The sequence below is a fragment of the Ambystoma mexicanum genome, chromosome 4p, assembly GCF_040938575.1.
Source record: "Ambystoma mexicanum isolate Mex_15411 chromosome 4p, UKY_AmexF1_1, whole genome shotgun sequence".
NCBI classification, from domain to species: domain Eukaryota; kingdom Metazoa; phylum Chordata; class Amphibia; order Caudata; family Ambystomatidae; genus Ambystoma; species Ambystoma mexicanum.
This window is the reverse complement of record NC_090927.1, coordinates 53,674,626-53,699,335: the sequence shown is the minus strand read 5'-3', so window position 1 is coordinate 53,699,335 and position 24,710 is coordinate 53,674,626. Positions and strand designations below refer to the sequence as shown.

Sequence of the window (24,710 nt, the reverse complement as noted above, 5' to 3'; positions counted from 1 at the left end):
GACCCCGCCGTCGTCGCCAAGGAGGTCAAGGCGGCAAGGCCGCGTCCAAGCAGGATTGAACTGGCCGTGGGGTCGGGCCCCCACCGAAGCACCCCGGTGGGAGGCCGGCTGGCGGGCTTCGTCAGCGTGTGGGAGTCCATCTCCACCGACCGTTGGGTGCTGGACGCCCTGGCCCGGGGCCACGCGCTCGAGTTTCAAAGAAGGTGCCCGCGCGTCCCCCCCGTGGCCAGGAAAGAACTTCACGTCCCTCAACTTCTCCTGGAGGTAAAGGCGATGCTCAGAAAGGGCGCCATCGAACTCGCCCCAAAGAGGCTTCGGGGCTCCGGAGTCTACTCGCGATACTTCCTCGTGAAGAAGAAGACGGGAGGATGGCGCCCCATCCTGGACCTGCGACGGCTGAACAAGTTCATCAAGGCGCAGAAGTTCCGGATGGTCACCCTCCAGCACGTCCTGGGTCAACTGGAGGAAGGAGACTTCCTATCGTCGTTGGATTTGGAGGATGCCTACTTCCACATTCCCATCCTAAAGGGGCACCGAAAATTCCTCAGGTTCGTGGTCCAAGGGCGTCATTACCAGTTCAAAGCCCTTCCCTTCGGACTACGGTCGGCACCCAGGGTATTCACCAAGTGCCTCGCACCGGTGGCGGCGCAGCTGCGCCGCGAGGGGATTCACGTCTACCCCTACCTGGACGACTGGCTCATCCGCGCCAAGACGAAGGAGCTCGCCGTGGTCCACACGGCAAGGACCGTCCAACTCCTCACGGACCTGGGATTCTCCGTGAACTACGCCAAATCCCACCTGGTGCCCGCGCAAGTCGCACTGTTTCTGGGAGCGAGGCTCGACACAGTGTCCCTTCTGGCCTCCCCGTCGGAGGAGAGGACCAGGACCATCTTGGGCAAGGTGCAACGGATGTTGGTGGCCGACGCGGCCAAAGTGAGATCCATCAAGTCCCTCCTCGGGATGATGTCTTCCTGCATCTACCTCATTCCCATGTGCAGGCTCCGGATGCGCCCGTTGCAAGAATTCCTGGATGCGCGCTGGATCCAGACGACGGGCAGCTTCGAGGAAAGGATCAAGCTCGACGAGAGTTTCCGACGAGCGATACGGTGGTGGGGCACCCGCGCGCATCTGACGGCGGGCATGGACTTCCAGACCCCAGCCCACCAGGAGACTGTGACCACGGATGCCTCCCTGGAAGGGTGGGGAGCGCACACCGAAAATCTGCACGCGAGGGGACTCTGGCTCCCGACGGAGAAGTCCCTGCATATCAACGTCCTGGAGCTCCGTGCAGTGTTTTGGGCCCTCAGGTCCTTCCTTCCGTCCCTCAAGGGCAAGGTGGTGAGGATCTTCACCGACAACACCACCACCATGTTTTACATCAGGAAACAGGGCGGAACCAGGTCCCCAGCGCTGTCCAAGGAGGCGCAGGACCTGTGGCATTGGGCCGTCGCCCAAGGGATTTTTCTGGTGCCGTTTCATCTGGCAGGGATAAAAAACACCATCGCCGACTCACTCAGCAGGGAGCTGCGCTCGTGCCACGAGTGGGAACTATGGCAGGATCTGGTGGATCGCCTCTTCCGACGGTGGGGCACACCCCAGATCGACCTGTTCGCGACGGCGACGAACACCAAGTGCCGGAGGTTCGCCAGCAGGTTTCCCCAGACGAGGAGCATGGGCGATGCTTTCTCGTTCCCCTGGGAGGGCCTGTTCCTCTACGCGTTCCCTCCCTTGCCTCTGCTAATCCGGCTCGTCAACCAGCTCAAGAGGTCACGGTGCAGGATGATCCTCGTCGCACCTGCGTGGCCGAGGCAGATATGGTTCCCGGACCTTCTGGACTTGTCAGCGTCCCCGCCGATCAAGCTGCCGGCGGACGCGGATCTACTCTCCAGGGAAGGAGGCGCCATCCTCCACCACGACCCGAAGTCGCTGAACTTGCAGGCCTGGCTCCTGCAGCGCTAGAGTTTGGAGGATACGACATACCGGCCGATTGCAGAGAGGTTCTTGCAAAGGCCAGGGCGTCCTCGACTCTTAAATGCTACGGACACAGATGGAAGAGGTTCTCTGTCTGGTGCCACGCACAGAAGATTAACCCTCTACGGATTACGGCTCCCCAAGTACTGCCGTACCTGCTGACGCTGGCCAAAGCTGGTTTGGCACACGCGTCCATCAAGATTCATCTTGCTGCGATCTCCCGATACACCAGAACCACGGGGCGGACGTCCTTGTGGTCTCATCGTCTGGTGAAAGAGTTCATGAAGGGACTGTTCAGATCGTTCCCGCCGGTGAAGGCTCCGGCCCCGGCGTGGGAGCTCAACGTGGTGCTGACCAAGCTCATGGGACCTCCGTTCGAGCCTCTGCACTCGGCCCCGTTGAAGTTTCTATCGTGGAAAACAGCTTTTCTTGTGGCCATCACCTCCGCACGACGAGTGGGAGAGATCCAGGCCCTTTCCTGCAAGGCCCCGTACTTGACTTTCCACGACACGAGGGTAGTGCTCAGGACGCACCCCTCCTTCATGCCCAAGGTACCGTCGGACTTCCATCTCAACGAACCCTTGGTGTTACCTGTGTTCTTCCCGTCGCCTTCGTCGCCGGCTGAGAGGACTTTGCACTCGCTGGATGTAGCTAGAGTGCTGAAGTTCTACGTGGACCGCACGAAGGGGTTTCGGAAGACGTCACAACTCTTTGTGAACTTTGGACCTGTCAATCAGGGGAAGGCTCTCTCGAAGGCTTCCATCTCCAGATGGCTCTCCGGCTGTATCATGTACTGTCACCGGTTGGCAAACCGACCGCTGCCTGGCCGTCCGAGAGCCCATTCCACCAGAGCGATCGCAGCTACCACGGCGTTCCTATCTGGTGTGCCCCTGCTGGACATATGCAGGGCTGCTACGTGGAGGTCGACGCACACCTTCACGAAATTCTACTGCGTCGACCGGGATTCCAGGGAGGAGTCCAGGGTCGGCCAAGCAGTGCTGCGCAACCTGTTCGCCTGAGGTGAGCCTGGTGAGGAGGTAAGATGCTTAATGTTGAGTTGATGTGATGCTTAATGTTGAGCCTTTGCCACCTCCCGTGGTTGTGCATGTGTGTACTGCTATGTATTCTTTATTCATGAGCATGTGAATCCATGCCAGACCCCATGCTGGAGAAGGAACAAGTTACTTACCTGTAACTGTTGTTCTCCAGCATGGGTCTGGCATGGATTCACATGCGAACCCTCCCGCCTACCCCTCTGCGGCTCTTCACTTGGTCATACTGCCACTTCACGTGCTTCCAAATCTGAAGATGGCTGCCAGAGGCGGTGCTTAGGTAGAGGGCAGTCATTGGCTGTGGTCAGTATGACGCAGAGACCAGTGATTGGTTATTACTACGAAAGACAGATCAGAAACGAAACTGATACTGGTTTTTTCTTTACCGAGGATTCCCAGCCTGACGACGGGGAATATTCATGAGCATGTGAATCCATGCCAGACCCATGCTGGAGAACAACAGTTACAGGTAAGTAACTTGTTCCTTATAAGTATAGTTCCAACAAAAAGGTGTTCCAAGGAGAAAGCATTAGATCCAGAGGGTGGGTCCCTTCCTCTAGATTTCTAGATAGAATGACAAAAAGTATCTCTTTATCCAGCAATTCCTGTGTATCAAAAAGTATCCCTTTATCCAACAGTGTCTCATTGTCTTTGGTACTTCTTGTTCAAACAACAAATCCCAGAGCAGTCTTTCTTTAACTACAAATAATAAATTCCACAACAGTCTTTCTTTCACTATTACGGATTGCCTGGTATACTCTTCCTGCCAGGAATCTTTCTATGGGGGTTTCAGAGCCTTGGTATACTCCCCTGCCAGGTATTTTCCCCAACCCCCAATGTCAAGTTCTTTACACAACTTCAGGTGCCTGGTATACTCCCCTGCCAGGACCTCTGCAAAGGTTCACGAGGTAAGGGGTTCCCTTTCTCCCCCTTTCCCTCTCACGGACGTTGCTTCCCAAACTGCCTGGTATACTCCCCTACCAGGACCTCTGCAAAGGTTTGCGAGGTAAGGGGTTTCTCCTTTCTCCCCCTTTCCCTCTCACGGGCGTTGCTTCCCAAACTGCCTTGTATTCTTCTGTGAAGGACCTCTGCAAAGGTTCACGAGGTAAGGTGTTTCCTTTGTCCCACTTTCCGTCTCACGGGCGTTGCTTCCCAAACTGCCTGGTATACTCCCCTGCCAGGACCTCTGCAAAGGTTTGTGAGGTAAGGGGTTTCCTTTCTCCCCCTTTCCCTCTCACGGGTGTTTCTTCCCAAGCTGCCTGGTATACTCCCCTGCCAGGAACTCTGAAAAGGTTCACGAGGTAAGGGGTTTCCTTTCTCTGCTTTCCCTCTCACGGGCGTTGCTTCCCAAACTGCGTCTAACCCCCTCCCCTTCTTGTGTCCAACTTTTGCCCTATCTCCCTTTTACCTTTCCTCTCTAAACTACTTGAACGCCTTGCCTATTCTCAACTTTCGACCTTTATCTCCAAACTCTCTCTCCTTCCCCCCTCTCAATCTGCCTTCTGCCACAAACACTCCACTGAATCTACCCTCACCTGTGTCCTGAACTCTCTTCTTACCGCTCGCTACACTAAGCAATCCTCAATCCTTGTCCTCCTTGACCTCTCCGCTGCTTTTGACACTGTCGATCACCCCCTACTTCTCAATATTCTTTCCTCCTTGGGCTTCAAAGACTCAGTTCTTAACTGGCTCTCCTCTTACCTCTCCAACCGCTTATTCGCCATCTCTTGGGGCGATCAAACCTACTCCACCTTCCCTCTGAACTTTGGCGTTCCCCAAGGTTCCGTCGTTGGACCGTTCTTATTCTCTCCTCTCTATACTTCACTTCTCGCTCCTCTCATCTCCTCTTTTTGAATTTCTCACCACTTCTATGCTCTATGCTGATGACACTCAACTGTTCCTCTCCTTCTCTTCCTTCACCCCTGACTTTCACCTTAAACTCTTCTCCTGTCTCACTGCCATTAAAAACTGGATGTCATTGCATTTTCTGTCTCTCAATACAGACAAAACTGAAGTCCTTTTCTTCCCTTCTAACACACTTCCTCCTCCCACCCACTCCTTCCATTCACTTCCCCCCAGCCGATCTTCCTATTTCCACTCATGCCCGGAATCTAGGAATCTACTTTGACTCTTCCCTTTCCTTCACTCACCACATTTCCCTTACTACTCGCTCTTGTCGCTATCACTTCTTTAATATCCGTAAAGCCCGTTCCTCTCTCACTTTCCATGCTACCAGACTCTTAATCTCTTCCCTCATCTTTTCTCGCCTCTTCTACTGTTCTTCTCTCTTTTTCGGTCTCCCCTCTTCCCATCTCGCCCCCCTTAAATCCCTTTACCACTCTGCTATCCGTACCCTCTGTCTTCTCTCTCCCTATGATTCCATCTCTAATTCACTTGCCAACCTAGGCTGGCTTCCCTTCCACTCCCAACTTAAATTCTACTTCCTTTGTCTCGTTTTTTAAATCTCTTCATGACCTTGCCCCTCCTTACCTCTCCTCTCTTCTCTCCTTCTATGCCCCCGCTCGCTCCCTACGCTCTGCTGATCTCTTTTTACTTTGTTCCCCCACCTCCTTGTGCCTCTTCTCGTTTCTGCTCCTTCCAGCTCCTTGCCCCCCTACATTGGAACTCCCTCCCTTTCTCTATCCGCTCCATGTCCACCTACTCCTCCTTCCGTACCTCCTTAAAATCAGTCCTTCTTCACCCCCCTCCCTGACTTCTCTCCCCTTCCTCCTCTTCTTTCTCCTCCCCACTCCATCTTCCTGTGCCTTTATCTCTCCCTGTATCCCCTATGAACTCCACCCTCCCTTCTACTCTCTCTACACCCTTTTCCCTTTCCTCCTTCCCATACCTCTCCTCTCTTCCTCCCCAAATGCAAATTGTTCCACATGCTGTTTTTCTAGTTTGAATCATGTATATTTTATTGCTGCTATGTTCCATGTTTGATGTTTTCTGGTTGTTATGCTGTAAAGCGCTTTGGAGTAAAGCGCTATATAAACAATAAAATACAAATACAAACTGCCTGGTATTCTTCTGCCAGGACCTCTGCAAAGGTTCACAAGATAAGGGGTTTTCTTTCTCCCCCTTTCCTCTCACGGGCGATGCTTCCCAAACTTCCTGGTATACTCACCTGCCAGGACCAGTGCAAAGGTTCACTAGGTAAGGGGTTGCCTTTCTCCCCCTTTCCCTCTCACAGGCGTTGCTTCCCAAATTGCCTGATATTTTTTTGTCAGGTTTTCTGCAAAGGTTCACGAGGTAAGGGGTTTCCTTTCTCCCCTTTCCCTCTGACGGGCTTTGCTTCCCAAATTGCCGGGTATTCTTTTGCCAGGCTTCTTATTTGTTTCACTGTTATTTTCACTGTACAAGGTAGCACATGTTCTAAGGTGTTCAATAGATTTGCCTAGGTTAGCACTTGTTTCAACTTTCCCCCACATTGACATCTCATGCATCGGGGCTTGCCTGGGGATTCATGTGGCCCTTTGTTTTGTTGGCTTTTAAACATTCTTCTTATTGCCATTTGAACTTGTGCTTTTCCTTGATTAGAATTAACAAAGTTTGGTGTCTTTCTGTCACTTGCAACTTCATACAGTTCAAACATTTGCTGGTGGGAAACAAACAAGAAACTGAATCTTCTGGTTTATGCGAAACTCAGAGACCACATTAAGCAAAAAGAAGGCCCAACTCTTAGCCTAACCTTTTCCTATGTGTAACGGAGGAAAGGAGGTATATGATACAACCGCTGTATTTCACTAATGCATCAAGCAGATATAATTAACACCAGAAAGACAGTCTTTAATGGGAAACATTTAATTGAACATGAATGTCAAGGCTTGAAAGGAGATGCCATGCAAAATGAAAGAACCAGATTGAGGCCCCATGGAGGAACTACAAATTGTGCCAGAGGAAATATTACGCCCTTCAGGAATTGGACAAATAAAGGAACCGAAAAGAACACACCTTGCTCTGGAATGCTTTCGAAAATAGAAAGGGAGCCTGGTAACCCTTTACTATGCCTACTTCCAGCCCTTGCCTATCCAAGGACAACAAAAACTCTAACACTACTGAGGCGGGGCACGAAATGGGGGTCGTCACCACTTCTCTGCACCTCTCCATGAACTTCCTCCATCTGCATCCATATATGGACCGCTTAGAAGGCCTGCACGCAGCCAGCATCACCTCCAGGATTTCAACATTAAGCTTCCAGCCATGATACCTCCAACAGTCATACATGAAGTTCAACACTCTGGGTTCCGGTGTAGTGTGTGATCCCTCAAGTGTGACAGCAAGACTGCCCCCCTGAGGCAGGCGCTGAGGGGGCCAGATGGCCATCTTGAGAAAGTATAGGTTTAAGGACCTGTGGGAGAGCAAGCCTGTTACCACCAGATGTGCTGCCAAATCGGGCATGTTGTTCTCCATAACCCAAAACCAGAGCCGCATTGCCTCCTTTCAAAGCGGTAATGACCACACACTCCCCTCTTATTGAGATACTGCATGGCTACTGTACTGTCTCTCAGAATAAATAAATGTTTCCCCTGACGAGATGGCAAAAAAGGCATCAGCACCAATCTCATTGTTCTCAGTTCCAAGACGTTTATGTCCGATAGTCACTCTACGCAGGTCCAAAACCTGCTTACCTTCAGTACTCCAACATGAGCACCCCAGACGTTCAAAGAGGACCTTCTAAGCATCTGGCCATGTGAGCAAGAATGGCTCCCGTGCTAATAACGTCTCCCGACTTGATCACCATGTCAAGTTTTCTATAACCTTCAATACCCGGAGAAGGTCCGATATCTCATCAGAGCAACCACTGGAGAAAATACATTCTTAACCGGGCCTCCATCCCCAGAACAATACAGGATGCCAGGATGCTAAGAAGGAAAAGAAAGACCAAGGCTAGTAGCATACATGCATTCTGGAAACAAAGTTTGAAATGCTGGTGACTTTCTCCTAGGGCGGGAAAGCCTTCTCTACCCGAGTTTCCATGACCACTCCAATGAATTGGAGCCTCTGAGATGGTGTCATTTGGGACTTCTGAAAATGTATGGAGAAGCCCAAGTTGGCAGGTATCCTCGAGATTGCTTCACACATACACCAGAGAACGACCCTGAAGGAGCCAGTCATCCAGGTAGGGAAAGATATGAATTGCATTCCTCCTGAGATGAGCCACCACCACTGTCATCTACTTAGTTAAGAATCTGGGGACAGAGGTCAGCCTGAAAGGGAGCATACTAAACTGGTACAGGAACTCCCAATCATAAACCTTGGGAACGCTCTGTGCTTTGAGTGGATTGGCACATGGAAATAGATGTCCTGTTCTAGCTACACAGAACCTGCAGAATTTCTCTCAAAGTCACCATCCAGAGCTTGTCTTTCATCAGGAACTTGTTCAAGCCCCTGAGGTCCAGGATGGGCGGGGCGCCTCTCCTCTGTTTTGGCACTAAGTACCAGGAGGATCAACCCACTCCTTTCTCCAAAGCAGGGATCTACTCCGCAGCTGCTTTGGCCAACAGAGCGGCCAGCTCCTCCAAGAGTACAGGCTCCTGAAATGGGCTCGGAAGCCAGGTACGTCTGTCAGAAGGCTTTTGGATAAATGTAAGACAATAGCCAACTGTAGAGCCCTAGCATCAGAGGTCATCTTCTGACATTTCTCTGTAACAGTGTAGATTCAACACTCAAAGGGACCATTGTGGTGGAGACTTTAAAGAAGCTTTGAGGTGGAAGACACCTTGAGGATCTCGGGAAATTGCTCCTTCCTGTGTAAAGTGGCAGAATCCTTAGCCTTTGGAGCCATATGCTTGGAGGGAGTTGAGGCAGGTTGCTGGACTGCTAACCCGAAGGACTTAGCCATTATTCTCGAGTTGTTGAATCTCTCCAGCGTCTCGCAAGCTTTGGGTCCAAACAAGAGTTCCCCAATCAAATGGCATGTCCAACAGCTTAGCCTATGCCTCTGGAGAAAATCCTGAAAGTTTCAACCATAAAGCCCTGTGACTACCCAATGACATATCATAGAGCGTCCATTGCAGTCAGCTGCATCCAAACCGGCCTGCATAGCCTAGCAGGCCGCCTCCTTGCTGTTGTTAATCATCTTCAAAAAATAATCCCGAATTTCACCTTCCGGTAAATGGGTTAGAAATGAAAGGCCACAAAACGTGAAAGTACTTAGCCAGTGCCCTGGAGGTAACCACCGCCTTCAGGGCCAAGCTCCCAGACTCAAAGATTTCTTGGCTTGCAACCATCCATTCATCCTTCTTCCCTTAGCTGTCCGCGAGAAAGACGAAGACGACGCAGAGGACTTGAAATGAACTGTGGCCATCTGGAATACCAGGCCTTCAGGTGAGAGTTGTCTCGATGGGAATGCAGGATCTCCTGAAGCTGGTTTGTATTTCTTCGTAAGGTGATTGTACACATCCACGTTCGGACATAAGTCTTGGACTGGATTTAAAGGAAGGGCCATTTCAGACTGGGGTCACCATTTTCTCAACCACCTTCCTAAACCGTGCATTCAGATGACTGTGCATTCGATGACTATACAGTGTAACCTGCTGCATTTCCAAATCAGGTGAGGTTTCAAGTCCACCATTGGCGTGGAGACCCAATGACCAGTCCATAAGGTCCGACCGAACGGTCTGAAAAATCAGGAAGGGGTCCTCACCCGCTCCCACCACGGGCTCAAAGTCAAAAAAGGACAGGATCTCCTTGGCCATTGAAGATTGTCCTCCTAGGCTGAAAGAACTATGTCTTTGAATTTGGGGCATAATCACAGGCTACTGACAGGGCAAAGCTGTCGAAGCATCAGTGGCGGTTGAACTCTATGCACCCGGCAAGCGAATATTCAACAAAGCTGGAGGCGCTGAGCTACAATGTGTGCAAGACTCCTGAAATTCCCTAGCGGCCGACATGGGCAGAGCCAGTTGATAAGCAACCGTCTATGCCGATGCCAAAGCTGCACCAGTGGTGGTCTTTGAGAAAATAACCAACATTTGATCCCTAAACTCCTCTCACTCTGCCCTAGAGCAAAACAAGGCCTTACTCTGCATATGGGAGTCTGACAAATCCTCACTCTCATCCCTCTTAGATCTGTCTCTGTCTCTTCTTCTTGCGAGAAGAGGGTGAAGAGTAGTATGACTCATTGTAGGAGGGTGACTTCTTGGCATTTTTGTGCCTCATACTCGACCCCCTTGTCTTTTTTCTCTGGCATCGACTCCTCTGTTTCGACCTCCGAAGATTTAGGGAGAGAGCCCAGAGATTTCGAAAGGGACGGCCTACCACCAACTTAGTAGCCACTCCCTAAGAGCTTTAGGCTTCATTGACTGACATGAACTGCATCGCTCCATGTCCTGGTCCATCCCTAGACACCTAACGCATTGTTAGGGTCGCTGATAGAGATGATGGAGTTGATCCCGGAGAGCTTAGTGCAGGCAGAGTGGCGCTGTTAGAAATCATTTTTCAATAGGTGTCCCCAGTGAACAGCGTGCTGAAAAAAAAGGAACTGATTTAAGGGGGCACAGTGTGTGCTATTTATGCAGGGGCATCATCAGTCCGGAGTCAAGGAGATCAGGCATCAGCGAGAAGGGCCGTTGAGCTACACTCTGCCCCCCTGGCTTTATTTTCAGAGAACTGGTGCTCTGGAATATCTATCTAGATGAGGAATCTGTGGGAGGATGCAATCCATTGAAACACACCCTTATGTATCTAATGTATTTATCGAGGTATGATATGATATGATATGGCATTTGTAACACGCCTATACACAAGTGTTTCAAGGTGCGAAAATGGTGAAGGCAGATTGTTTTTCCCTCAACTGCAGCTCCAAAGTTCCAAAGCTACTTCTCCAAGGTACATGATAAGATTAACTAAAATAGGCTGAAATTGATTTAATTGGAAATCCATATCTCTGTCGTAATGAATCAATGTCCAGTTTTGTCTTATTTTTATTGCGTGATCTAAATGTTTCTGATCATATCACCTTTTTTTAGATAGATACTGCTTAGCACTTCCTTGATGCAAACTTTCATTTCATGTGTAGTTTGCTCTAAACATCTGAGATTAGATCTTTCCATTTTCAGTTTATGGGGCATTTGCTCTTCATACCTCTGATGAAATCTTATTATTTGTGGGGGCTTTCTCTTCATCTCACTGATAAGACTCAAGTCCTTTTTGTCGCACCACAACCATAGGGTGAGTATCACAGGGCTCTACTTTTCCCCTTACGTTTAAACAGGTATGACAAGCCACTCAAGGACTCTCTATGCAAATGTCAACTTTGTTTCCTCTCCTATGCAAATGAACCGAAATCTTCTTATGGGTCACTGGCTAACACATCTAATTTGTGATTGTGTCACACACACTCTAAGTCACAGAGAAGTGCTACAAGGGTGAGCTAAGCGTTGTGAGTGGGTGTGGTCACTTGCATAGTACGCTAAGCGTTGTGTTCTGCTTCGTGCCATGAAGGTGAGTGGGTGTGGTCACTTGCATAGTACGCTAAGCGTTCTGTTCTGCTTCGTGCCATGAAGGTGAGTGGGTGTGGTCACTTGCATAGTACGCTAAGCGTTCTGTTCTGCTTCGTGCCATGAAGGTGAGTGGGTGTGGTCACTTGCATAGTACGCTAAGCGTTGTGTTCTGCTTCGTGCCATGAAGGTGAGTGGGTGTGGTCACTTGCATAGTACGCTAAGCGTTCTGTTCTGCTTCGTGCCATGAAGGTGAGTGGGTGTGGTCACTTGCATAGTACGCTAAGCGTTGTGTTCTGCTTCGTGCCATGAAGGTGAGTGGGTGTGGTCACTTGCATAGTACGCTAAGCGTTGTGTTATGCTTCGTGCCATGAAGGTGGGTGGGTGTGGTCACTTGCATAGTACGCTAAGCGTTGTGTTCTGCTTCGTGCCATGAAGTTGAGTGGGTGTGGTCACTGGCATAGTACGCTAAGCGTTGTGTTCTGCTTCGTGCCATGAAGGTGAGTGGGTGTGGTCACTTCCATAGTACGCTAAGCGTTGTGTTCTGCTTCGTGCCATGAAGGTGAGTGGGTGTGGTCACTTGCATAGTGTGCTTTATGGAATGAGCTACTATTTGGCGCTGATACCGTTGGGCAGAGTTTAAGTCTGTGTCATTTGTGAGGGGCTGTTGGTCAGGGTGGAGGACATTCATATAAGTGCCGTTGCTTTGTATACACTAATCAGGTCCTTGTAGTTCTGGGTTCCTCGGGGTGTGTTTTATTCGACTGGTGAGACATTTTGATTCAAAGATCTGCTTTGGCTAATGATTGGCTCTGGTGACATCCTTTTGTCCTGGGCTGATGTGGTGAGTTGAGCGGTGGAGAATTCCTGCGGTGTCAGTCGTTTCCTTGTGCCCATGGGTTGAAGTTGTCCATGATTATTTGGCATACTTTGTTTTGAAATAAGAGCCAAGCATTCGGGTTTCCTTGCTAACCTGCATATGTGGCTGGCTGTTCTATGTATGATTAGGATGCTGTGAACTCTGTAGTACAGGTTAAATGTCACATCTTCAAATGGAGCTGTGCAGCAGGAAGGGAATGGGTTAAGGCTTTCATGGTTCTATGTGGAAAAGCTGACATTTGATTTTATTTAACAAGGGAAATCACTTGTGAACCGCCCTCAGTCCTTCCCACCATCCTAACCCATTCCCATTCTCCCCCTGGATGTGGGGGTAAACACAAGTGCTTCCATTGATGCAAAGATCCAGTACAGTTTTCAGAGTATGAGTCTTCCGTCGCTTTCTGATCATCTGTTATCTCGACCTGCTGACTGTATCTGTGGAGTAGTAGACTGCTAATGGAGACAGTGGGTTTGGGGCAGACGTTACTGGGTCTGAGTATGAGTAGAGAATGGTCTTAACGGATGAAATATGTTGCGCAGTGCGACCTGCATATGTTGAAGGATAGTGTGGGCTTTTGTAGACTGCTATATCCTTCATCTTTGCTAGAGATGTTTCAATGTTAAATGAATTACCCCTTTCTTCCAGAAAGACTGAATCGATGCCATCCGGATATTTTTTTAAGAATGAAAGAGGAGGAGGAATCCGAAGAGCCATGTTTAAGAGACCAGCAGGACTCTGACGGTGGCGAGAACCTTATGGATCCCCATTCAAGTGAGTGAGTGGCCACCAGGGAGGGAAGGGGAAGAGGGAGTGTCTGTGATGGAGTACGGTGGTAGGGAGATCAGGGAGGTAGAAAGTGTGAGTGTGTGAGTATCATGAGGTCTGAAGGGATAGTGCAAGAAGCAAGGAAGGCAGGTGTGAATCTGTAGGTGTGAGTGAGGATGTTGGGAGTGAGCGCAGGAGAAAGGTGTTGTTTGTAGTACATCTCAGAGGAGTGACGGCAGAAGTACATGAATAGATATCAGGAAGTGTGAGTAAGTAGTTATCAGCTATGGATAGCGATATTACTATCAGAATTATCATAATTAGGTTATTTATTGAGCACGGACATAGCTTCGGGAAGCAACACAGCACCCTACAAGTCATACTTTGTGAGGGAAGCAGAGATTCAAGGGAGTGGGGAGCTAACCAGAGAAGGTGGGCAATTTGGCAGCCATGGATCTACTAGTAAGCAGAGGTGAAAACAGGGGTGAGCAGATCATCCAGTCTCAGGTAGGGGGGATGGTGTGTGGACCTAGACTAAGGGTCTCATCACGAGTTGGGCGGTATCCCGACTGGGCGTTATTGCCGCCGGATCACAGGTTGGCCAGTAAACACTATTCCCCATTCCCGATTGGGTCCATTTGACCAAATGGGGATTTTTTGGCGCAATTACCACCGACGGTATTACTGCGCTGTAATTACGCCAAAAATCAGCATTTTTTTGGCGTGTTTACCTCCAGCTCTGAGCTGGAGGTAAACACGCCATACTCATGATTGGGCGGACCCTAAAATGCAGCAGCTACCCCGTTACCACTGCATTTAAGGGCTACTGCCCAGCTCGTGATGAGGCCCTAAGACAGACATGAGGGAAAGAGGGATCCGCAGAGGGGAAAGGCAGCAGTGGGTGAGGTGCTATCATTTGGGAGGAGAAAGGTGCATGTTAATGAGGGCGAGTGGTGTCAATGACAGGATAGCCATTACAGACTAATGCAGTAATGAGGGATGGAGTAGGGCACGGTTTAGTGAGAGAGGAAGGCATCAATCAGAGAACACTGTCAGCGAGGCCAGAACACTGCAGTGGGGGGCGGCGGGAGAGGAACAGAAAGTGAATGTGGGGTTAAGTGAGGTCATTTCATTGAGACAATGTGGTGCAAGTTATCAAGCAGTGTGGCTGAGGGAGGAAGGCAAAAGTAAATGATGAGAAGAGATATCCTAGGGATAAGAAAGTTGGTGTGAGGGCAGGAGGTGTCAGTGAGGAGGAAAGACAGGAGCGGATGAGTGACTGTCACTGTGGCAGGAAGGCTGAATGGATTTGCCAGTAAGGTAGAAAGGGGGAAGTGAGGCAGGGCCTGTCGGTGAGGATGTCAACAGTAAGTGGGGTGCCAGTCAGAGAGGATGGGGAGTGAGGAGTGCTACTGTGACAGAATGGTATGCATTAGGTAAGGTGGTGTCAGGACGAGTGAGGAACACAGGAGTGGATAACAGTGGTGCCTTTGTTGGAAAGCGGTGGTTGCAATTGAGGGAGGAAGGCAGAAGTGAGTTAGGTCAGTATTTGGTCAGATTGCAGGACTCCTCAAGGTGTGACCGTGAGAGAAGTTGTGTCAGTAATGCCATTGTGTTTGGACTCATGTTGAGAAAGTTGTGAGTAAAGCAAGGAAGTATCACTGAAAGAATGAGGTGCATCAGTCAGGAAAGTGTGAGTGAATAAGGCAGGTATCTTTGTGGAGTGTGTCAGCGAGGGAGGAAGGTGTAAAAGAGTGTGAAGGTGAGAGGGCAGAGCTGGGAGTGATTGAGTAAGAGGTGCGTGAGTATTGTGCCAATGAGGTTGAAAGTTGGTAGTAGGGGTCTGTTGGGGAGGCGGGGATGTGTGAGCGAGGGAGGAGGTGTCATCAAGGGAGGATGTGTAAAGGTGAGTGAGGCATCATTGAGGGAGGCACTCTGTTCTTATATCCTCAAGCCTGTGACCTTTAGTTTGCAGCACTATTCACAAGGGAGTCAATAGATTTTCAATGCAGTGGATGGGGGTTGGAGTGAGGAAACTATAAGAGAAGATGAAGGGTAGTGAGTCAGTAAGTAGTAATACACATTTTAAAACCTCTATTTGATTTTATTCAATAAAAAAAGGTGAGCTTTCTTCATGGTTGGAGGCTATACTGGTCCCAATATACAAGAAAGGGCAGAGCGCTTAGCCATTAAACTATTCATGTATACCCCTAACTGGCATGGCAAGCAAAGTATGTGCATCATTGCTACTGTGGGTCCTGAAGACTTGGGTGGAAAAGCATAGTATTGTGTCACAGTATCAAACAGGTTTTAGAAGGGGGATGCCTACTGCCCATACTGGCTTGGTTTTAACTATGTTGATTGAAAAGTCTTTTTAAAAGGGTTGCCTTCTATATCCTATTGTAGAAAGTGGGCGACTTGGGCATAAAGCCTATACGTTTGTATTTCGCAATGTTCTTGCATAATAACACAGCACACTTTCAGCCTCGATAAAGAGGGGGAGATGATTAAGGCAAGGATGTATATTTGCGCCCCTACTTTTAGATTTACAAATAGCAGATCTTAATGAAGCATTACTGGCAGTTAGGAACTTCCCACCTAAATTATGAAATCAGCAGATGATATAGAGAATATGCACCATGCACAGATTGGCCTCCACAGTCCTTAGATGCATTTAATTTATTATTTAAAGAGTGCACCTAGCTCAAGAGCAGCGAAGTGCTGTACAGAGTGTGGGTAGCCAGCATTTGGGCTGGCATCCGTTAACGGTAGCACAGTACTGTGAGGTCGGTGTGTCAATTGGAATGAGTCCTAAATCATGTGTTGTTGAAAGAGCCATGTTTTAAGAGATTTGCAAATTTGGAGAATTGTTGGGGGATCGAGCTCCAGAGGGCGGGTGCATGACAAGAGAAGGATTTCTTGCGGGCCATCTATTTGCGGACGAGTTGTGATTGAAGCCGGTTGGTCAATCTGCTACGCAAGGAGCATGTCCACCAGATATGTGGTGCTTACCCACCAGGTATGCTGGTGTGCAACTCGTGACTGGTAGATGTACATGCAGCCCAGAGGCTCCATGTAAAGGTTATAAAGAATTGGTGAGGGGATGGAGCCTTGGGAGGACTCCTCAGGAGACCTGGAGTCAAGTCAGTTACTCAACAAGTTAATCTGGACAGTCTGATGTCTGCCTGAGAGGTAGGAGGTAAACCAATTCAGGACAGTGCCAGAGAATCCCATCCTGTCAGCAAGGAGGGAGAGAAGGATGCAGGGGTTGACAGTGTTGAATGCAGCTTTGAGGTCAAGAAGGACGAGGAGGCATGAGTCACCCTTATCTATGATTTGGAGAGCATCATCCACCACCTGGATGGTGGCTGTCTCAATGCTACACTTTTGGTAGAACCCTGAGTCATAGTTAGTAGGTGGAGATGTTTGATTATGGCGAGTAGTTGTGTAGCAATGACTTTTTCCAAGATTTTGCCAATAAGCGGGAGGTTCCTAATAGGCCTGTAGTTGGCCAGGTTGTCTAGATCTAGGGTTGGTTTTTTCAAAAGAGGTCATATGCGACCAGTCTCGAGGGTATCCAGGAATGATCCTTCTGCGAGGGAGGCATTGATGATGTAGAGGAGCGCGTTGAGCGCCGGCCCCGTCAATTGTTTAATGATGGAGTCCAGAATTATATCATCAGAGTAAGAAGTAGGTTTGAGGGAGGGGATCATTTTTAGGAGATCTGGGGGAAAGAGAGAAGAGAATTCGGTTCAGAGGGGCAGTGTGCATGCCGGGGTGCAAGGGATGCTAATGCTGTGTGAGGTTGATTCGATGATCTCTCGGATTATTTTTATTTTTCAATAAGAAATATGTTGATTCTGTCGCATTTTTCCTGAATTGCTCGTACCTCAGGATCGGGTAAGGGTTTTGTGCAATGCTTCACAACTTCAAAGAGGGCTTTGCTACTGTTAGAGACTGCCATTATGGTGGTGGAGTAATAAGCAGCTTTGGCCTCGGCAATCAGAATCCTACGGTTTGCGTGCAGAGATTTGAGGTTGGTGAGGACTCCCGAGCTATGGTTTTTGCACCACCATTTCGCTAGGGCTCTGATTGAGCGTTTGTTGGAGGCTAGCTCGGGGGTGGTTTCGTCTTAGCCCAGCTGTATTTTAGGGGGGACATGAGTATCCATCAGTTTCATAGCACAGTTGCTGAATAATTCCAGGCGGCCCGAGGTATTCCTTGTGGTAGGGAGGTCTGCAAAGTTTGCTTCTAGCTCATTGACCGGGATTACATTGCTTTCGCAAAATCTTCAATTTCAAATTAACATGACCAAAACTAAAGGTATGTGTTTTTCAAACCCCAAGGAAAGTAAAACATTTGTCTGGGAAATCAATGACCCTAAATTGGAAGTAGCTGAAGATTATTTTGTATGTAGGTTATTATATCACCTGTAAAATAAATAGGGGGGTCAAGCTCTAAGAAAATAACCTAAGGAAGGGAAAGGTGGTCATGCGTTCTTTGGCACCTATTAATAAGAAATGTGGTGGTTTCTCATTATGGCCTCCTATTAAAGGCAAAAGGCTTCACTATCGTATGTAGGTTAGATTTTTAGCAAGGCCTCTGCGGATTAGATGAAACTGGGCTAAAAATTCTAGTAATAGGTTGGGTGTGGCTAACGGTCCATGTCTAGCATTTGTTTGTGGATAAACTAGATTACCTCCAAACCAGTTGACGTGATTTGTATGTGTTAAAGCCAATTCAGGAAACTGGTATTGGAGATAGTGGATGGTGTTTAAGTCTCCCCTTATCAGGAGAGTTGCATATACCTGATTTACCTTGTTGGCTGGGGTTTTCACGTAAGTGAAGAGCGATTCAGCGGGCAGCCCTCCTAGTTACCCGATCGCCACTGTAAAGTTTATATTAACTCCCTGACAATGTGATAACCTAAGCCAATCAAACACTGCTGTCCTGCAATGGATGGGAATATTGATTTCCTGATGGGCCTTCTTCTGTACCCACCTAACCTCTTTTGATTCAAACGCTTTTTAGAACAAATATTTTTGCCCGGTACGTTTATCGTGACTGGGGCATGATGTTATTTTATTAGCAATGCTACTGTCATTTCTAAGAAGTCCCATCTTTGCAGGGTGCCACCTGTCTTGATTGTCTATGATTAGGCGTGACTGTGAGCCTCTTTTCTCCGCCTCATTTGAGGCTGTGAAAACAGGCCCCTGTTCATTAGTCATTCATGTCAACTCACCCTAGGCTGTGTCTCAGCTCTAAAAGACAGGCATGCCTAGGTTCATGTGCTTATCAAAATGATTAAACATATACAGTCAGGAATTGTAAAGTTGTTGGACTCAGAGATACCACTCTGAATCATAAACGTGACACATGAGTTATCATGTTAATGAATTTTTTAATTTTTTAACTTTTTTATTTGTTTGGCTGAACTAGTTCAACCTTTCAAATCTTCAATTTCATGATTTACAAAATGTTACAATTTGTTACATATATATTTATCTATTTCATATATTCCTACTTACGAATACATTAATTACATTGACAATTAAAATGATTAACAATTAAAATTACAGTATATTTTTTAATATTACCCTGAGTATTCTTCTCATAGAAACTTAAAAACTATTCTGGGAATAACTGAGTAAGAAAATTGACAATTGCTTTCCTCATAGGAAATTTTGTACTACAGAAGATACGCCGCCATAGGTCCTCATGATCAGTTGGTGTAAAGATGCATAATATCTTTGAGAAAAATTAATTTCGCTGCGTTTCCAAATTTGGACAAGAGATTATGATATGTTCTAAGGTCTCTATCTGCATAATGTTCTCACAGAAACGACAGAAGTTCAACATTTTTGGAATCTGTTTCCTCCGGGCCAGGATGTCATTGGTAGGCCATAGATTTAGTCTAAATCTTAGATATTTGTTTCTTATATATGCAGAAGGACATTTAACCGAATAATCTGACATTTGGCAGTGTCTCTTGTGTCCAAACAGTGCAGAGGAAAAATTATATGATATACATGTTTCTCTATTGATGCTCCAATTAAACTGATATCATTTTTGTTGTTGCTTGGGTTGGTTTTTCAAGCACAAATTGAAGACTGATACTTGCATCTGACATATTCTTAAGCGCCTCTTGTCGCCACTGTTGCGGAAAAGCATGTGCTGAAGTAATCAAATAATGTGCTACTGCCCCTAAGTTAATTAATTTAATATGACCCCCTGTCTTCTGAGGGTTCTTATTTTGATTAAACAAGCTAAAGCAAAAGCAGATATAACATAACATCATACCTATGAACAGGATTGCCATGTGGGCAAAGAGCATGTTTGAATATATAAATAATTGAACAAGTGGTGGTTTTAGTTTAACCGCAAGTGTAACCTTGCTCTCTCATTAAGCAATGCTACACTATACTGCACACCATCAGTCTCCATGCACACAACAAACCCCCACCTGTCACCCCTGGCTGCCTCGCTCCTATGCTGTTTTGCTCTGCACTCCGCCCCATCCCCTCTGGCTTCAATGGACTGGCAAGTCTGCTGGGCTTCCTTCCCTTCCCTTTTTTGTGCTGGGCATTATATGTATCAAGTCACATGGTTTCCCTGCACGTGTGTGTTCGTGATATCTGCTATCTGGAACGGTGAGGGATAGAGGTAGTGTGTCACTGTGTTCGTTTGTATTAGGCCTCCTATGTGAATCTACATTAGGTGGGTTTCGCACCTCACAGTGAGATCTCTGCAGACGTTTAGTGAATGCCTCCACTGTACTCTATGGCATTCAGCTATCTGTTGTGAAGAGACATCTCTCTCACTTGTTACTTCTTTTCCCCTGTGGTTCTCTGAGCCTTAACTGTGCGAACGTGCACAATGCTTCTGTTCATGTCTGTCAATTTCCTGTTCTTGAATCCTTATCAGATATAACACTTCCCCTTGTGAGGTCAAACGGCTGCTCTCAGATAACACCTAATGGTGTGAAGTCAAAGCTCACACCTAATGGTGTGCAGTTAACAGGCTGTAAGCTGTCATTTGTGGTCTGCTCATCTGCTAGAACAGGAAAGCACCACTTCCTTGACATCAGGTGCTCTTGCGGAGCCGACAAATATTTGTACAGCAAGTGTAGCACACTAACCTTCTGTGTTAAAATGTGCTGTATGTTTAAAGAACATCTTTCATTGCTTCAATGGCTACAGGCCACATAAGATATGAAAAAACTGTCATGCATTGTAAGGCAACTAGTGCTGTCTTGCTGCCTTGCAGGGCGCATTCATTCTTGGGATAACACGTATTCGCAACAGTTATGGAACAAAGGGAAGTTTCTATGGGAGCTAACAGCGTGGGTATCTGTTCAACTCTGTTTTCAATGCAGGAGCTGGTGATGGTCTATGCTCGTCCTTTGCTTCCTGGCTGTTCCCCTGCAAGGAATATTAGGAGGTTCAGGTGTTTGAAATGTGATCACCAGGATCAGGAAAACCTCTAGTAAGTTTCCCACCTCTGCACAATTTGACGGGTGAAGGAAAGATTTCTCTCCTTAAATGCTGTAACTGCAGGGCAGAGTGAAAGGCATTCTCCTTCATACGCACCGCTGCCGGGTGGGGCAGGGAGTGAAATTAATTTGTTCTTCCCCTTCAGGGATACACACCTTTTGCCTAAGGGGTCTCTCAGAATATGCTAGTGTTTCCCTGGTAGGCATTCCAGAATTTGGAGCTCTAAACATGAATATGAAGTCCCAAATATCCTGTTTCTTTGGGGCCTGGACATTACAAACTAGTTTTTCTCTATGGGGGTTCAGGAATATATCAGAGATTGCCTGCATAACATCCTGAGTCTGATTTAGAGAAACTCTTTGGTAGGGTTTTTGGGGAGAACTCGCCCCTCAAGTGCATTCATTCTTCTCCTTACACTGGAATACACTTAGGCTATTTAACTGGTCAGGTGTTAATCTTTCTCTAGTGCATACTGTGGGCAGCATATAAGGATATGGGTTTAGCCATGTGACTTTGTCATAGTTACTATCCAAGAAAAACATCAGGGATGGCCTCTGACACTAAATCATGTAAACAGTGGAGCTGTGTACATAAAAAGCAAACACGGTATTAGATGTAATTTATCACCAGCTTAAATCTAATGTGACACAGGTAAGCTGGGTCTGTGGCCCAATGGACTAACTCAACCACTACAGGGATCTATGTGTGAATCATGGCAGGTCCACGCACCCCTTCATGCTTCTGTGGTCGATTAAATGAATGCAATGGAGTTGGGTGAATATAGACTGTATAAATGCTTGTGGTATGTAAATGTTGGTGAGGTTTAATCCATGCCTCTGTAATCTCACCATTGGCCAAAGCTAAATGGTGACTCCAGTCAACGTCTCAGAAGACAAGTCCAGGAAACAGTCTCTCTGGGACATGTCTCGGTGTAAGTAGGCAGTAACACGTCCAGGCGCCACATTGTGTAAATGGAGCACACATCTTTATTAGCTCCATAACCTTCTAGGACGCAGACACCAGGAAACGCAAAAGGATCGCCTTCAGGTTCTAAACTATAAAGTGAAAGGGCTAAATGTATCCTGTAACCACAAGTCCAGGATACTCTTCTGGAGATCTGGAAGCAAGGATGAAGGTTGGGAAATAAGTCCAAGTCCCGGGGTGTGTGATGATTCACAAGATCTCGTAACATCTCCCTGGGGGGGGGGATTCCTTTCTTATGTGACTAGTGAGGTGAGGCTTCTACCCAATAATCCCTTTAGGGGTAGTAAAAAGCAGGAGGACCTCATAGGGAGGGTCCCCTCCCCCCCCATGAGTACAAGGACTCTCGTCTGGTTAACAGTCTCTCTATACCCTTACCCCCAGAAACCTTGACACCATTGACTACTTCACTTTCCTCTACAGAGGAAACAACTGTATTATTTTAAAATCACAAATGTCTTAGGCATATAATACTGAGAAGAAGAAGAAGAAGACCAGAGGAGTAATCCCGACTATTCCCTGGTTAAGACCAGACCATACTGAGCCAAAGAAGCCCCAAAGAGGCATGAAGATCACTACGTGGGAAGCAAAGAAAGACTTTGACAGTCTGCTGGGGAGGGACCAGCTGACATAAATCAAAACAGAGAAAGGACTAGTTCAAAGAGGAAGGCTGCGTGAACACTCGAGAACCCAGGAATTTCAAACCTTGGAAGAAGAAGGAAGGCTGCAGAAGTTGGTCCTCCTCGAAGAGGACACAGCATCCAGGGTGGTAGGGCACTCCGAAGGAGCCCAGAGTGCCAGAACAGCCAACAGTTGGAGGAAGGTCCTCGGTGGCGTGACCTTGCTAAGGCGGGCTGTTCGGTCCTGCAATGGCGCGGAAAACAGAGAGACTGCTGCTGAAGCGACTAGAGGCTGGAATATTGCACCAGGGGAAGGGAGAGGGACTTTATTGCCCACTTTATGCTTTACTTCTGCAGTGGCAGGGATAGAGTAGGTGGTTTGGGCCAGAGGATGGTTGATATGTTTTTGGTTGATTAACATCCTGACAAGTACCCGAGTTATTCTATGTTGAGGTATGGAACCCCCCTTCTAGAAGTAGGGATATACGGGTTTCTCACCTTAGTTATTAAAAGTTTATAACCAAAAATGAAACCAAGTTGTAAGCCTCCCTACTTCATCTCACCAGAGGTGAAAAATGCTGAGTCCTTGGAAGAGAGGGGCTCCTTATTAGGCCTGGGTCCTGGGTAATTCCAGATAACAGCTGAAGCCATGACTCTTCACGCCTCTGTCTCAGTATCTCAAACAAAGCCGTCTTTGTCTGCCCAGCCTGTGGAGATTTGGGTAATTGAACAGCAAACTCACATTGTCACTTAAGTGGTGTTTTTACTTTTTTTTCTTACAGGCTACTCACCCAATGATCCTGACATGCCGTTCAAAATCAAAGAAGTGGATGACTCTTACTTCTTGGATCATCCGGATTCTGAGGAGAGCAACAGCGAGGACCCCTCAAACGGTGAGTAAGGAGTGTGCATGCAGAGTCCTAGACTTGCTCTTTAAACACAGACCCACAACTTCCAGCCATAATGTAGATGGATGGTGCCTCATGCTTCCTTCTAAGAATACTAAACAGAAATGTCTATTTTTATTTATTAAAATATTTTATGAAGTGCAACAACTAACTCCAAGTGATGAAAGGAGTGCTTTACAAAAGTAGGAAGTAGGGCTTGGGGCGGGCCAAGTCGCAAGATGGCCTCTATCTCTTTGGGCTCTGGGCTCCACTGCGAGACCATACAGTATCTGGCACTTTCCCAGTGAGTGCAAATAAAGGAGAAAAGGAGTTTATTTCCATAGAGAGTGGTTTGCTGGCAGTCCTTTTTCTTCAGGACTCTCGGCAGTGGGTAAATGGATCTCTGCTGTAAGAGGCCCTCCTCTCACGAACGCAGAGACCACCTTTCATAGTCTGTGGCAGGGCGCAGTAATGAGGTGAGTGAGGAGAGAGGATTCTGGCATGGAGAAAACCACTGAATCCGGCAGTGTAACCAGCAACATGCAGATCCCAGAAGATCAGATCCAGGGGTGGGGAGGACCACAGTTGCCCTAGACAATCTCAACCTTTTTTAACCTGATGCTATTATAGTGCGATTGGCACAGAGTTTGTGTCTGTCACCATCACCTGCTCAATGTGACATTATCTGTTCAATTTTTTGCTTAGTCTATAAAGCTGAGTTAGTCAGAGACACATCACTATGGAGTACCAAAGGAGAAGACAAAACAGAGGGGAGTTTCCTAAACCAAAGAGACAGTGCCTAAGAAAGCAGCACAGAGAACTCCCAATTGAACCCCCCACCCCTGCCCCTGCAGAAGATGGCAAGCTCACAAAGAGTTAGATAGCATTGATGAAGTAGCTTAAAGCTTTCCACAAGGACATAACCAAGAAGACTAGTATTATCAAGATAGCAGTTCACTCTACGGAAAAGAAACTGGAAAAGGTGGTTGGGAGGGTTACTGCTAGATGGAGCATGGAGCATCATTCATCTATAGTCAACACCGTTGCTCTGCGCTCAAGATTAATTCAAAAGTCAAGAATCTAAACGTTTTCTGTGTCTGGGTACTTTGAGAAACCAGAAGGTGTCTCGACCACTAGTCCCCAGGGATCTGTCATCCAGGTGGCCAGAATACGGCCATTGCTTTTGGATTCAGTTCCTGGGGGTGGACTAGTGCGGGAGGATCACCTGGGTGAGAGGTCTTTGGGGAGTGGGAGTGTGACACCGGATGGTGAGACACGGTATCCCCTTCCCTGTAACACCTTCACCCCATCCTACCAGTTAGGATATTTAGGAACTATACCCCCAGCACTCTTTTTACAACACAAACACTTTCTCACTGACAGCCGGCTATGAGGGAAAACAGACTAAAACCCGAGCAGTATACCTGATGTGTCCCAATACAATGGTCAGGCAATTACTGACCATCGTACACACCTGCTGACTTCCCCACACGGATTAAAGGGGGAGCATGAGAGAACACTGAGCGACGCAAAGCACATGAGGAAACAGCAGTTTCGAGACGGCAAGCTGAACGAGTGAGGAAAGATGGCAAAACAGAAGGGGATCGCCAGGAGGGA

At 47.6% G+C, this 24,710-nt stretch overlaps 1 protein-coding gene across 3 annotated transcripts in view; it reads left to right on the top strand.

The window, feature by feature from the left end:
- LOC138452984 (uncharacterized protein KIAA1958-like) overlaps positions 1-24,710 on the top strand; it is a 451,039-nt gene that overhangs the window by 219,323 nt on the left and 207,006 nt on the right. For 2 of the 3 annotated variants that reach the window (XM_069605360.1, XM_069605359.1), the window contains exons 5-6: positions 12,993-13,118; positions 22,989-23,099. In XM_069605360.1, the coding sequence (XP_069461461.1) occupies positions 12,993-13,118; positions 22,989-23,099 (237 nt within the window). The remainder of the gene's footprint in view (positions 1-12,992; positions 13,119-22,988; positions 23,100-24,710) is intronic. The other variant, XM_069605361.1, reaches the window with a different exon arrangement.